The sequence below is a fragment of the Chanodichthys erythropterus genome, chromosome 14 (genome assembly GCF_024489055.1).
Source record: "Chanodichthys erythropterus isolate Z2021 chromosome 14, ASM2448905v1, whole genome shotgun sequence".
Classification (NCBI taxonomy): Eukaryota; Metazoa; Chordata; class Actinopteri; order Cypriniformes; family Xenocyprididae; genus Chanodichthys; species Chanodichthys erythropterus.
This window is the reverse complement of record NC_090234.1, coordinates 20929709-20942433: the sequence shown is the minus strand read 5'-3', so window position 1 is coordinate 20942433 and position 12725 is coordinate 20929709. Positions and strand designations below refer to the sequence as shown.

The 12725-nt window shown below is 39.2% G+C and overlaps 2 protein-coding genes across 3 annotated transcripts in view; both read right to left on the bottom strand.

The window, feature by feature from the left end:
• calcrla (calcitonin receptor-like a) overlaps positions 1-9087 on the bottom strand; it is a 32835-nt gene extending 23748 nt beyond the window's left edge. The window contains exon 1 of the mRNA XM_067409335.1: positions 8876-9087. The gene's annotated coding sequence lies outside the window, so the exon portion shown is untranslated. The remainder of the gene's footprint in view (positions 1-8875) is intronic.
• A 261-nt stretch (positions 9088-9348) lies between these two features.
• tfpia (tissue factor pathway inhibitor a) overlaps positions 9349-12725 on the bottom strand; it is a 35302-nt gene continuing 31925 nt past the window's right edge. Inside the window, exons 6-7 of one of the 2 annotated variants that reach the window (XM_067409344.1) lie at positions 10877-11056; positions 9349-10673 (exon numbers count right to left, since the gene is read on the bottom strand). In XM_067409344.1, the coding sequence (XP_067265445.1) occupies positions 10606-10673; positions 10877-11056 (248 nt within the window). In that variant the 3' untranslated portion in view covers positions 9349-10605. The remainder of the gene's footprint in view (positions 10674-10876; positions 11057-12725) is intronic. The other variant, XM_067409345.1, reaches the window with a different exon arrangement.

The following is a 12725-nucleotide window of genomic DNA, read 5'->3' as shown; positions in this document are numbered from 1 at the left end:
CGCACGCTGGGTGGCAGGGTTGGCAGGACGGCCCCCTGAGGGCACCGGGGTAGAATGGGCGCCCGAGATGATAATTGAATTACCCCGGAGGGGACTGCCCTCAAAGGTCCCAAATGATTGGCGTCAGGACCTTTTCTTGGAAGCCTTCCGGGAGATAATGACGGTCCTCAGATCCGCCCTACCCCCGGAAGGCTTCGCCTGTGCTGACCGCCCCGGTCCCCAAGCTTTCTGCGGGGGAGCCCGGGTGGCCACACTGGCTTTCTGCTGCGCCCTGTGCGCCGAGGAGCTGGCTATCGGCCGAGACTGCTCCCGCCCAGCAGTCTCGGGGGGATGAGAGCGACGGGGGAGAAGCTTTTGGAACGCCGCTGACTGTTTGCGTGTCTCCTGAAACCTGTCGACGACAGATGTCACTGCGTCGCCGAACAGGCCAGCAGGAGACAGCGGCGCGTCCATCAGGACGTTTTTATCCTTTTCTTTGATGTCGGATAAATTAAGCCATAGATGCCTCTCCGTGGCCACCAGGGCTGCCATAGAGCGTCCGATTGATTTGGCCGTCTCCTTGGTGGCCCGGAGAGCTAGATCTGTTGCCTTTCTAAGTTCATGAATGGCTTCAAATGATGCTTCCCCACTCTCATCTATTTCCCCCAGCAGGTCGGCTTGGTATGCCTGCAAGATAGACATAGTATGCAGGCATGCCGCCGCTTGACCTGCCGCCGAATAAGCCTTGCCCACTAAGCTGGAGGTTGTTTTTAATGGCTTAGTGGGCAACGTCGGGGTCTTAAGGGACGATGCAGACTCAGGAGAGAGATAGCTCGCGAGCGTCTCTTCCACCCGAGGCATCGCCCCATAGCCGTGGTGTTTCAGCCCCATGATGTTACTGTATAATGATGTTTGGGGGCTGTAAACACGGTATTGAACTGGTCTCTTCCACGACCTCGACACCTCGGTGTGGAGGTCGGGAAAGAATGGCAGACCCCGGCGCTGGGGTAGTGACCGCGCTGGAAGAAATCTTTCATCAAGCTTGCTTTTAGGTTGATTTTCCCTTTTTTCTACGGGCCAGTCTATGTTTAACTTTTCAACTGCCCTGGTCACTACCTCCAAAAGCTCCTCGTGCGCTGGAGATGAGGATGGCGGTCCCTCATCTCCTTCTTCGGCACCCTCCACATCAACCTCCTCGGAGGAAGACATGTTGAGTGCCGGTGTCTCTCTCCGGGGGGAAGAAACCGCAGCGCGTGCTTCCGCCACCAGAGGAGAGACACTGGGTTCAGCAGGTAAGGGGAGCGATAGGGCAGGACCCGTCTCTCCCCCCCCTGCTAAATCCATTTGTGAACCCCACGAGTGCAGCCTTCGCTGTGCCTCAGCAGCAGCGGGACCGGACCCGCGGGGAACACTCGCCGCGGCGCCCTCCTCAAAGAGCGCCCGGCGTGAACGCAGCACTCTGAGAGTGAGCCGCTCGCAGTGCACACAGACAGCTCCCTCGAGAGCTGCCTGTGCATGCTCAACTCCCAGGCATTTTACACACATATCGTGTGTATCCCCGTCCGTAATGAAGCGTGGACAGGGAGGAACACACTTAGTAAAGTTTTGCTGCTTTTCCGCCATTTATATATATATATATATATATATTTGTCTTATTTTGTGACTGTGAAACTCTTGTCCTCAGACGAAGAGATGAGTGTATGCAATGTGCAGGGACAAACAACAGTAAATAAGACAGACAAGATACAGATAGCGCTTGCTGAAGACAACAGAAGCTGGCGTTCTCTGTTTCTGGGTATGCTTTATAGTTTCCTGGTCCGTGACGTCACCCGCCTCTGACGTCACATCTTCTCATTGGTTGGATACAGAGGTGCTTCACGAACACAAAATGCAGAGGGTTCCCATCACGTCATTGACGTAGCGTCGATAGTTCCCACGAAAGGGAACAGTTTTTTTTTTTTTTTTCTGGATTATTTGACGAATAGAAAGTTCAAAAGAACTGTATTTATTTGAAACTGAAATCTTTTGTAACTATGTAAAAGTCTTCACTGTCACTTTTGATTAATTTAATGTATCCTTGCTGAATAAAATGTTTCATTTGTTTTCAAAAATATATTACTGACCTCAAAATTTGTAGTGGTTTACTGCAGAGACAAGCTTGTCATGTTTGTTTTCTATAAATTAAACACAGTACGGTTATTTCAATGTCATGTTATGATGGGTTTCAACAATAGCAGCTAATGCAGTGACAATTTGAGGGATTTTGTATACTCGAGCATCAGGTTTGTCTAGATAGCTACGGGATATTACAAAAGAGGGTGTGAAATCATACACTGTAACACAATCTTAAGAATATACAGTACCAGCACTGTAACTTAAAATAGAGCCAGAGAGTATGAAATGAAGCCTATAAAAAAATAGTACAGCATTAAGCAAATAAGTATGAATGTTTTATTCAGCCTGAATACTACTCCAGTATCTGTCAAATCATGGCAGCAAATTGCTGTTATGAAACACACCAAGTAACTACCTGGAAACATCTGCCAATGTTGATACTTGGTAATGTGATCTGAACCACCCTTTTCCTGCCCCAGCGTAACACAGCTGAACATGCAAAACCACAGGGGCGACCATTATCCTCCAGTGTGGCTACTGATACAAACAGCCCAAGGAGAACAGAAATAAAACAGGGTGGCAAAGCTGTTCATATACAGTTACAAATATACACATTTAAAAATAAAGCCATCACAAGCTGCTCCAGAATAACACCTGCAGAGTAAATACATATTTTAATCTATTTCAGGGCTCAAACCATAATCCATCCCCAAAGTGTTTCCACTGTTTGTCATAACTTGCTCTTAAGTTACTGGATACAGATAAATGTTATGATGGAACATTTGAAAACTCTAATTTTGGAAATGCAGGGTTGAACTTACTAAACAGCTCAACCAGCTATTTGCTAAACAACTGATTTGCAGAATTTATTTGGTGAATTGCATGTTAAACAACTCATAAATGCATGTAAATAAAGTGTTATCAGCTGGCACAATTTAGATATTAAGTGTTCTGCTGATAGCATATTGTAACTTTTAGTGTAACATTGGTAGTGTTGGGGAAAGATACTTTTAAAAGTAATGTTACAATATTATGGTACTCACTAAACAGTAACTTAATTGTAATTGCATTACATTAATTTTAAGTTACGTTTTCTCAGCTGGGCTTTTAAATAAGAAAAAAAACAAATAAACAAAAGTTCTATTTTTGGAAAATGTAAAGGCCCTTTTACATCAAACATGAGATGAATAAGCTGATGATCGCGCTCTGAGAATGTCAGTGATGTCTAGCACTCATTGAAGTATATGTGCGAGACATCACTGCCGTTGTCAGTGCATGATCAGACCTCACTAAGCGAATGCTGAACGCAGTTGGACATAGTGGAGTATTAGAGGTAAAAAATTATATAAATACTGTTCGATTTCTCGCACAAGCTGATCGTTTGTGTCTTAGGACATCAATGTGTCATCATGAGCCGCAGGGTTTAATTTGGATTTGTCTATGCAAGTTTTTTCAACTCTTATTGTTCGAGTTCCCATTCACTCCCATTATTTGACTGACAGACGGCAGCGGTTGCAGTTAAAAATCATCTTTTGTGTTCTACTGAAGAAACAAAGTCACCTACATCTTGGATGCGCTGTGGGTAAGCAGACAAACATCAATTTTTTTTGAACTATCCCTTATTTAGAAAAAGTAATCTGATAATGTAACCCCCCAGCTCTCTCTAGTTTACAATAAATGCATTATTCAAAGCATAAAACACAGATGCCCATTTGCAAGATTATCACGTAGCAGCTCCTGCAATGAAGATAGATTTTTTTAATGAAACATTCCTCGAAGAAACCTGCAGATCAAGTACACTCTAAAAAATGCTGGGTTAAAAACAAACCAAGTTGGGTTGAAAATGGACAAACCCAGCGACTGGGTTGTTTTAACCCAGAGGTTGGGTTGAATGTTTGCTCAACGTGCTGGGCAGTTTTGTTTAGCCCAACCATTGTTTAAAATTACTATATGGCTGGCCTAAAATGAACTCAAAATTACACATAATTACTAGAGGCAACAATAATAATCAAAAGGTGAACATTTATTGATAAGCAATTTAATAAATTTTTATTGTTTAATTATTATCCATTAAACTTATTAATAAATGTTCATTTCCAACACATTTTGGGTTTATTTTAAGCAAGCAATACAGTAATTTTTAAACAATAGTTGAGTTAAATAAAACTACCCAGGAGGTTGGGCAAACATTTAACCCAACTGCTGGGTTTGTCCATTTTCAACCCAACTTGGTTTGTTTAACCCAGCATTTTTTAGAGTCTAAAATCACAAATAAATGAAAAAAAAAAAAAAAAAAAAAAAAAAAAAAAATTATATATATATATATATATATATATATATATATATAAATATTTAAATACCCCCAGTGCATTTAACATTTGGTTGAGTCATTTAGTGAATTTCCAAAATTATCATTTTTAATTTTTCCATCATTTAATTTGTGCTGTTACTTGCTTTGCCTAATTTCTTTGGTGAATTGGATGCTAAACAACACAGAAAATGCATGTAAATGTATCAGCTGGCACGATTCAGATATTCAAGTGTTCAGCTGACAGCATATTTTAACTTTTAGTGTTTAAAATTGGCTAAGAACATCCTGTGAAAATATAGCTGCTAAAAACACACTTCTCTCTTGTTTACAGAAAAAATGCCTTATTTAAAGCATGCACCGCAGATGCCCATTCATGATAATCAAATAGCAGCTCCTGCAATGACTAAAAAAAAAAAAAAAGTAAGTATTCTGCAGTAACAACCTTGTTCCAATAAATCAAAAGGACAGAACAGGGCTCCTTATTTCACATGGCTTTTTTTTTAGAATACATAAACAAATTGAGACAATTAGGGCTTTCTCAAACCACAGACACAGAACCTCTACCCTCCTTTGATTCTGATTCCAGCAACCAAAAATGATAATCTACTTCATCGCTTGAAAACCTGACCAATCACATGCAAATGTATCCCTAATGTATTAAAACTAGACAGCTGAAAAAGCTCAGGGGAAGCATTGTGCTCATAGAAGATCCCCAAAGACATCCTGCTGTGTCTAGCATCTAAAACCACTTCCTCTACAGACCATTATCTGGAACCATGAGTTCTGCCTCTGCAGTCCACCAGTATGCGCTCCCAGGATTCCTCTGAGCCATGAAAATAAAACTCGGAACCTGATCATATTCACCCCTATTTTTAAACCTGCAAACCTTCAGCCTGTACCCTCCAGGTCCTGAACTTGAACTTCAGGAGACTTTGCTGCTTACGGGAGAGAACGGCATCTGAGTGTTTGCACGAAAGGCTGCGGTCCAATGAGTTATGCAACTCAGGTAACACTTTCGGCAAGCTCCGTGAGGAGCAAACAAAAGTGAGAAACTAAGGGGAAGAGGTGAATGTTAAAGTTAGAAGAGGAAGATCCAGTTCCACTCGGTGCTCCTAAATCATTCTGAGAAAAATTGAATCCCACTTTAAAGGAAGTGTTTGGCAGACACATGATAACTGTAGACTGACCCACTTGGAAGTGGGTGGGCTTTGATTCATCCACATGCATTCCCAGGATCCCCCGCACTCCAAGTGGTGGCAGAGGCCAGTAAATCTTAAAGCCACTGCCCGCCAACGGCAGTTTGTTTAGTGTATATCAGCGTTAAACACTCATTCTGAGGCTCCGTTTATATTTCCACTGTTTGGCAACCCACACAAGCCCTTCATCTCTAGGGTCCATTTTTAAAAATACTACAGCCTCATTCACTTTGTGTCATCATCTACATGTATAGTCATGATTAATCATACTGCAGGACAAACCTGGCTGCCAGTATATATATATATATTTATATACTATGCTGACCAAGGATGCCTTTATTGTATCAAAAATACAGTAAAAACAGTAATATTGTGATTAATTGATATTGGTGCTAAATTATTTATAATTAGTTAATTTATTAATTATAAGTATTGATGTTTTTCCTCTTAATATTTTTGTAGAAACAGTGATACATTTCCTTTCCACATTCTCTGGTGAATAGAAAGCTCAATGAACAACATTTATTAACACAAAAAACAGTAACACATTTTTTTTGTTTTTTTTATCAAGCAGCACAACTGTTTTCAACATTAATGAAAATTAGAAATGTTTCTTGAGCAGCAAATCAGCATATTAAAATGATTTTGTAGGCTCACGTGACACTGAGCAATGATGCTGAAAATAATCCCAGGAATAAATTACATTTTAAAATATATTGAAATAGAAAGCAGTTGTTTTAAATTGCAATACTATTTCACAATAATACTGCTTTTACTGTATTTTGAATCAAATAAATGCAGTATGCTGAGCATAAGAGACTTTCTTTTGATAGGTCAAACTATCTGTGTATATAGCAGACAGATATTTCATGAGGTTATACCTAGAGCAATTATTCTATACCATGCATCTCTTTAACAAAATAAACATCACTGACTTTATGTTTGATTCTATGTGATAATTTTGATTGTGAGTGAAATAGATATAATGGAAATAACAGCTACAGAGCGGGTTGCAATAAAAGGCTTGCTGCACTTCAGCGCACATAAAATCTAATGAATCTAGAGGGAGGAAATGAAATGGTCCTATTAGCCTGACTCCAGTTTAATGCCTGAAACAAGGCACTGAATTCCTGACTGTAATAAATCTTTTTTTTTCTTAATTAATTCAAAGCATCTAATCATGAACACTGACACTGCTGCTAATAAAAAAACACAACCTGTCTCATGGTGGAAATGGAGAAAACATTTACTTTGCAAATGCTCAGGGGTGTTTCGAGTTCACATGCATCTAATTATGTGACCAGTGTGCACAAATTCTATTAATCCAACCAGTGGGACTCAGAGCTCACACTTTTTTTACTTATAGTACAGGACTGTGATAGCCATATTTGCACTTAAAGATTCTGGCATTGTTTACTGTCTGCTCTCCACGTTTCTGTGACGGAGGTAAGGGGTGAACCATGGTAATAGCACAGTAACTGAATGCAATGTCGCCAGGGCAGGAACACAGCTTTGTTCAACTGACATTAAATCCTCTTTGAAAGCAGCACTCAACCCTGACAAACACATGCATGCTTTGGGGCTCTGCATTGAGAAGCACATAAAAGGCTCTCAAACGGTGAGGCTAAATAATTGATTCCCTTTTTAAAGCATAATCTATGCTCTTTAACGTATTCTGTGTGGGGATTAATTGGCTTTCCGTGATCTAAGTAGCAAATCCTCCTTCATTAGGTCCCTTTGCTAGCTTGCATCCCCAGAGACGAACGGTCACTTTTAATTTTGCAACCTATGCAGCCTAATCCGTAGAACAAATTGTTCATACGTCAGCACTATGGTCTGATTATGAAAATAAGCGATATTAGGGAATGCTTGTCCATGTAAAACTCGCCACCATTATGCCAGAGCTTTGCTATGCCATTGCTAAAGTGGTTTTACCACACTTCTGTGCAGTTACTAGTATTCAGAGTGGTTACAATGGCATTGCTAAGTGACTGTGTTCTGCTTGGTCTATGAAAGCTGCATGATTTAAGGTATTATTTAAACCAATAGCACAAACTGTGCAGCATTAGTTAGTTACGCTGCAAAGTTTTTTACATTAAGAAGTTTGCTCAAATCCCTAAGCACAATGAGCAATAATTGATGCTTGCTTTCTCAAATTTGTTTTTATATTAGAGAGCCAAGCAACAGAGATGAGACAGAATTTCAATGAAATATCTTTGCATGTCAAACAGAGATGGTATCATTGCATCATAAGAGCGAAATCTGAAAAGATCATTTTAGCAATCTATCCCCCATCGGCTCCACAGTATTTCATCACAAGCAAGTGGCTGCTTTTGTAACCATGTGGCCAAAAAACACAAATACCAAGGCTATCTGTTGGCTATTAATTATCATAATTGTCCTCCTTAGAGAGACTGTCAGGCCTCTTCTGTCAGTAGTGTGGTTAGGTGTCAACAGACCTTGGTATTTCTAGTTACTTCATGATACTGGTATTTTATCTTCTCAGTTCCTGGCACTGATGGGTATGCTTTAAGGTTTTGGAATAATGATTAAGTATAATAATAAGAGGTGCAGTTCTAAGATTGCATGGAAAATAGATATGTTTACAATGCCCCAAATAATCACTAGTAAATCTGCATTCAGTTAAGGTTTCACCATATAAAAAAATCGAACTTAAAAGTGGATTTTGGCATAATGTGTGATATTTATCTTAGATATTGCACAATAGTAATGACATTTCTCACTTTTTGTAGTTAAGTCTTGGATTTGCTAATTAATCTGGCAGTCAATTAACCTTCTTATTTGGGGAAAATTGAAAAATTGTTGGTATGCTGCATTTGAAAGCAGTACAGGCATTATAAATAATTATAGTTTGAACCTTCATTATAAAATATCATAGTTTGAACCTATACATACAAAATAAATTTTCAATTTGTTGGTTCAATCTAGTTTCGGTCGTTCTGATACACATACACAAGCACAGATGTGCTTACACTCACATAGCCTTTCTCCTCTCTTTAACGAGAGTTATGAAATTACCAAAAGAACACAAGAGCCAATATCTGAACGACATTTCAGTCTAATAGACAAACCCGCCGTTTATTTCTCAGTTTGAAGCTCTTATTAATTCATAAGAAGTCTGGGAGTCCGTTCAGTCAGCAATTGTTATAACATGACAGCCGGTTTGACTGGAGAGGCTCCAGCAGCACTAAATGAATTCCCTGTCCATATATATAATTTACAAGTCATTCGTCCGTATCAAGCATTTTCTTACCTGTAGATTAAATCCAAGGTGGTCTGGAGAGGCTCAGATAAAAACGAACGCGCCTTCTTGTTATTTAAAATCATAAACAGTCATTACTTTCCTTCGCGACGTCACGGTGGCACGAAACGATGTACAATATCAGAGCGCGAGATGAAAGAGCGCACGAGACGCGCAGCGTGTGAATGACGACGGCTGTCAGGCTGTACGATATTCAGTGTAGTGGCTTCCTGTTACATCATCACTGCTTATCCCCGCCTCAATGGCACATTGAGCTTTCCTTACACTGTTTGCATTTTGCAACTTAAAATCATAAGATATAACATAGTACCTCTGTATTAATACTATATCCAAACAATTCTAGCCTCTAAAAACTACAGACGTCTGTGAGCCTTTTCTTTTTCTTTTTATTATGTGGTGAATACCCTTTTTTCTTAATGCACATTACATTTTATGTATCGTTTTCAAGTTTTATGTCGATTTGATGATGGGATATTTGTGGACACAGTGATTCATTTAGGTAATATGTCCTTACACGTTACATATAGGCCTACTTAATAACAGTAAATACGCATAATTACAGGCAACTAACTATAAACCAAGCCCCAATCATGTTACATGTTGTTAATTAATATCACTCAGGATTTAAATGTATAATTACACTGGAAAAAGGACATCTTAACAAAGTGTAACCTTAAATTATATTTAAAAAATGTATATTCTTATTTCAGAGTAAAAAGTTAGACCCTTTGAGAAAGATGACCCCCATCACAGAATAATAATATGTACACACTAAGTACATTGTATCAAATGCTTTAAATTTTAATAAAGTTCATAAAAGATAAAGATACCTAATGTAAAGTGGGACAGAAAAACTACACCAGTCAATAATGAAAGATCATTCAAATATAACTGTTTAAAAAGAGTGCAGGTAAATGTATATTAACAACTGGGTGTGTAAAATGTCTTCTCAAGAGCAACAGCTCCATCTTGTGTGGAAACAGACTGAATCGTAAGCAATTTTTTAAACACAACTATCATCAAGAAGTTTTAAAATAGTTTTCTCGAAGGAATCGCTGGTACTCTATTGGTAGTTTAAATTATGCGGTTGTAGAGAGGTAAGAGATGTTCTTAGTGATGATCTGTTGATCACATTTAGTATATTTTATTATAAAATTTAAGTTTTTTTTTTATGCTAGACTCAAGGGTTCATCACTGTGTTCTGGATAAAAGACAGTTATTTCCCTCTAGTCATTACATACAAACAGTGGCATAACTTCAAGACAGTGCAAGGGCAGAAAAGGAAACGTTTTGGAGTGTACTGTATAAACATTATAAAAAGACAAAGAATTAGTATGTTTAAACATTGAGAACAATTTTACAAATAAGAAAGGATTTAGAATCCTCAGCAAATATTTATAACAGCCATAAATATGATTAATTTTTATGATTATGATTAATTTATAATGTATAGTTAATGAGTCATTTAGTATGTAAATTTGTCCTTTCGTCCCCATAAAACAATATAGAGAGGAAAATTATGTTTTACACTTAAAATACACAGAATGTCTTCATATATGAAGCTAAGATTAAAATCCATTAACTGTGATAATTATATACATGATAATAATGTGTGGGTCAGCAAGGTACAAGTACATGCTGCTGTCTCTTATTTTCTCAACCACAATACCAAAGGTGCATAAAAGAGTGGTTTAGGATTTGGTATCATGAAAATGTATGTCCTAGACAGCTCGGAATAAGATATTTGAGTTCCTCGTCTTTATCCGTATTTGCTTTCTCCGGACGGAATCTGAAAAAGAAACATTAAACATAAAGAGTCAACAATACACATACATTTTGCTTTACTTTTCTTGCGGTCCACCCTAATGGAAGCCACGTTTTTGTTTTTACTCTGTATCTTTGAGCATGCATCATCATCATTATGGACACTAAACTACGCAGTTATTATATTATTAAACCCTCCAAAATAAACACAGGCTGCAGGAAACACACCTTTCATGCACATTTTCATGCAGTGTCTCTTGTGGACAAAGTTGTTTTTGTTGCCTCCACAGCCACTGTAGCGAAACGCCTGGCATCTCCCAGTCCTGGGGATGTACACGTATCTCCTCTCAGAGCCGTCACAATCACCCCGATCGACTGGACTCATGCAGATTTCTGGGGGATTGAACTCTGAAATACAATAACAATGTATTGACTAGGGATGCACCGATACAATTTTTTAAGGGCCGAGTACCGATACTTTTTTTCTGTTACTCGCCGATACAGAGTTTTTTGTTTTTTTTGATGTTGCCGTTTTCCAAGCACAACACAGTGAGCCTAATGAATGTAGGACAGCTTCTTTATTATTACTCTAATGAAAAAAGTAATCATTTGTATGTGCTTGTCACAAACTTGAAGAACAAAAATTTCACAGTGTCCAATAACCTTAAAAGGGCATAATTACCAATATATAGCCTATAATTGTTGTTATATAACAAGAAATGTACAAATTACAAACAATACAACAAATACTATAAAGATAAAAATTAAATAAACTTGTTTTTCAGATACAGGGACGTTATCACTAGCAGTTTAAAATGCACACACATGCATGTTCCATTGATACAAAGCCCATAATAATATAACATAATACAATATTACATAAACATATTAGAGGTGAAGTGTGTAATATAAATGTTTGTGAATGTAAAATGTCTTTACATTCAAAGATCAAAGTGCATGATACATGGAATTATTGTCTCCCAAAATAAAGAACCGATTCTGGACTGCCTAAAATGAGTCGTCAGTAATTCCAATCTTACTTCTTGCACAAACCTATATAGGTTTGTAACAAATTTGCATAATACCAGCCTATAGTCTTCATTATTTGCCTGTGAAGAATGCAGAGGAGGGAGCACAACAAAACATCAGTCATGAATTAGAAGTCTAAAATGAGAATTTTTAAAGAGAAATGTTGGAGGATTTCGATATAAGAGAAGAGGAGCTTGAATTTGTTGCACAGCCCTATTTGTTTGAACAGCAAGAGGCATCTACACAGTAAAATCCCCAGAGTTAAATCAACTCTGCTCAGAGTACATATGGTCCCTCTCTAAATAGTGTTAAAGTAACACTTAAGCAGAGTTAAAGTTATTAAGATAATTAAGCAATTAATAAGGCTGTGACTGAAGCCAGTTGTAGTTCTTGTGTTTCTCTTTTCTTCAGTGATTCTGCTTGTTAACTGTCACGATCACCAGTGAGAGTGCCCTATCAGCCACTAGAGGGCACTCCATCCCGGACTCTCATTTCCACCCATTGCATTCACTACATTACCCATAACGCACTGCCGGACTCATTATCTCATGATCACTTCATTACACACACCTGTTTTGTATTATGTTATTAGTGTCTGTCTATTTATACTGAGTTGTTTCCAGCCAGTGAGTCCGCTCCAGCCAGTGAGTCCGCTCCAGCCAGTGAGTCCACTCCAGAGCCCGCTCCAGTCAGTGAGTCCGCTCCAGTCAGTGAGTCCGCTCCAGTTAGTGAGTCCACTCCAGAGCCCGCTCCAGTTAGTGAGTCCACTCCAGAGCCCGCTCCAGTTAGTGAGTCCACTCCAGAGCCCGCTCCAGTTAGTGAGTCCACTCCAGAGTCCGCTCCAGTCAGTGAGTCCACTCCAGAGCCCGCTCCAGTTAGTGACTCCACTCCAGAGCCCGCTCCGGCCAGTGAGTCCGCTCCAGCCAGTGAGTCCGCTCCAGCCAGTGGGTCTACTACAGAGCCCGCTCCAGCCAGTGAGTCCGCTCCAGCCATTGAGTCCGCTCCAGTACGGCATGCTCTCCCTATCAGTCCAGTGATGGCCAAGAGG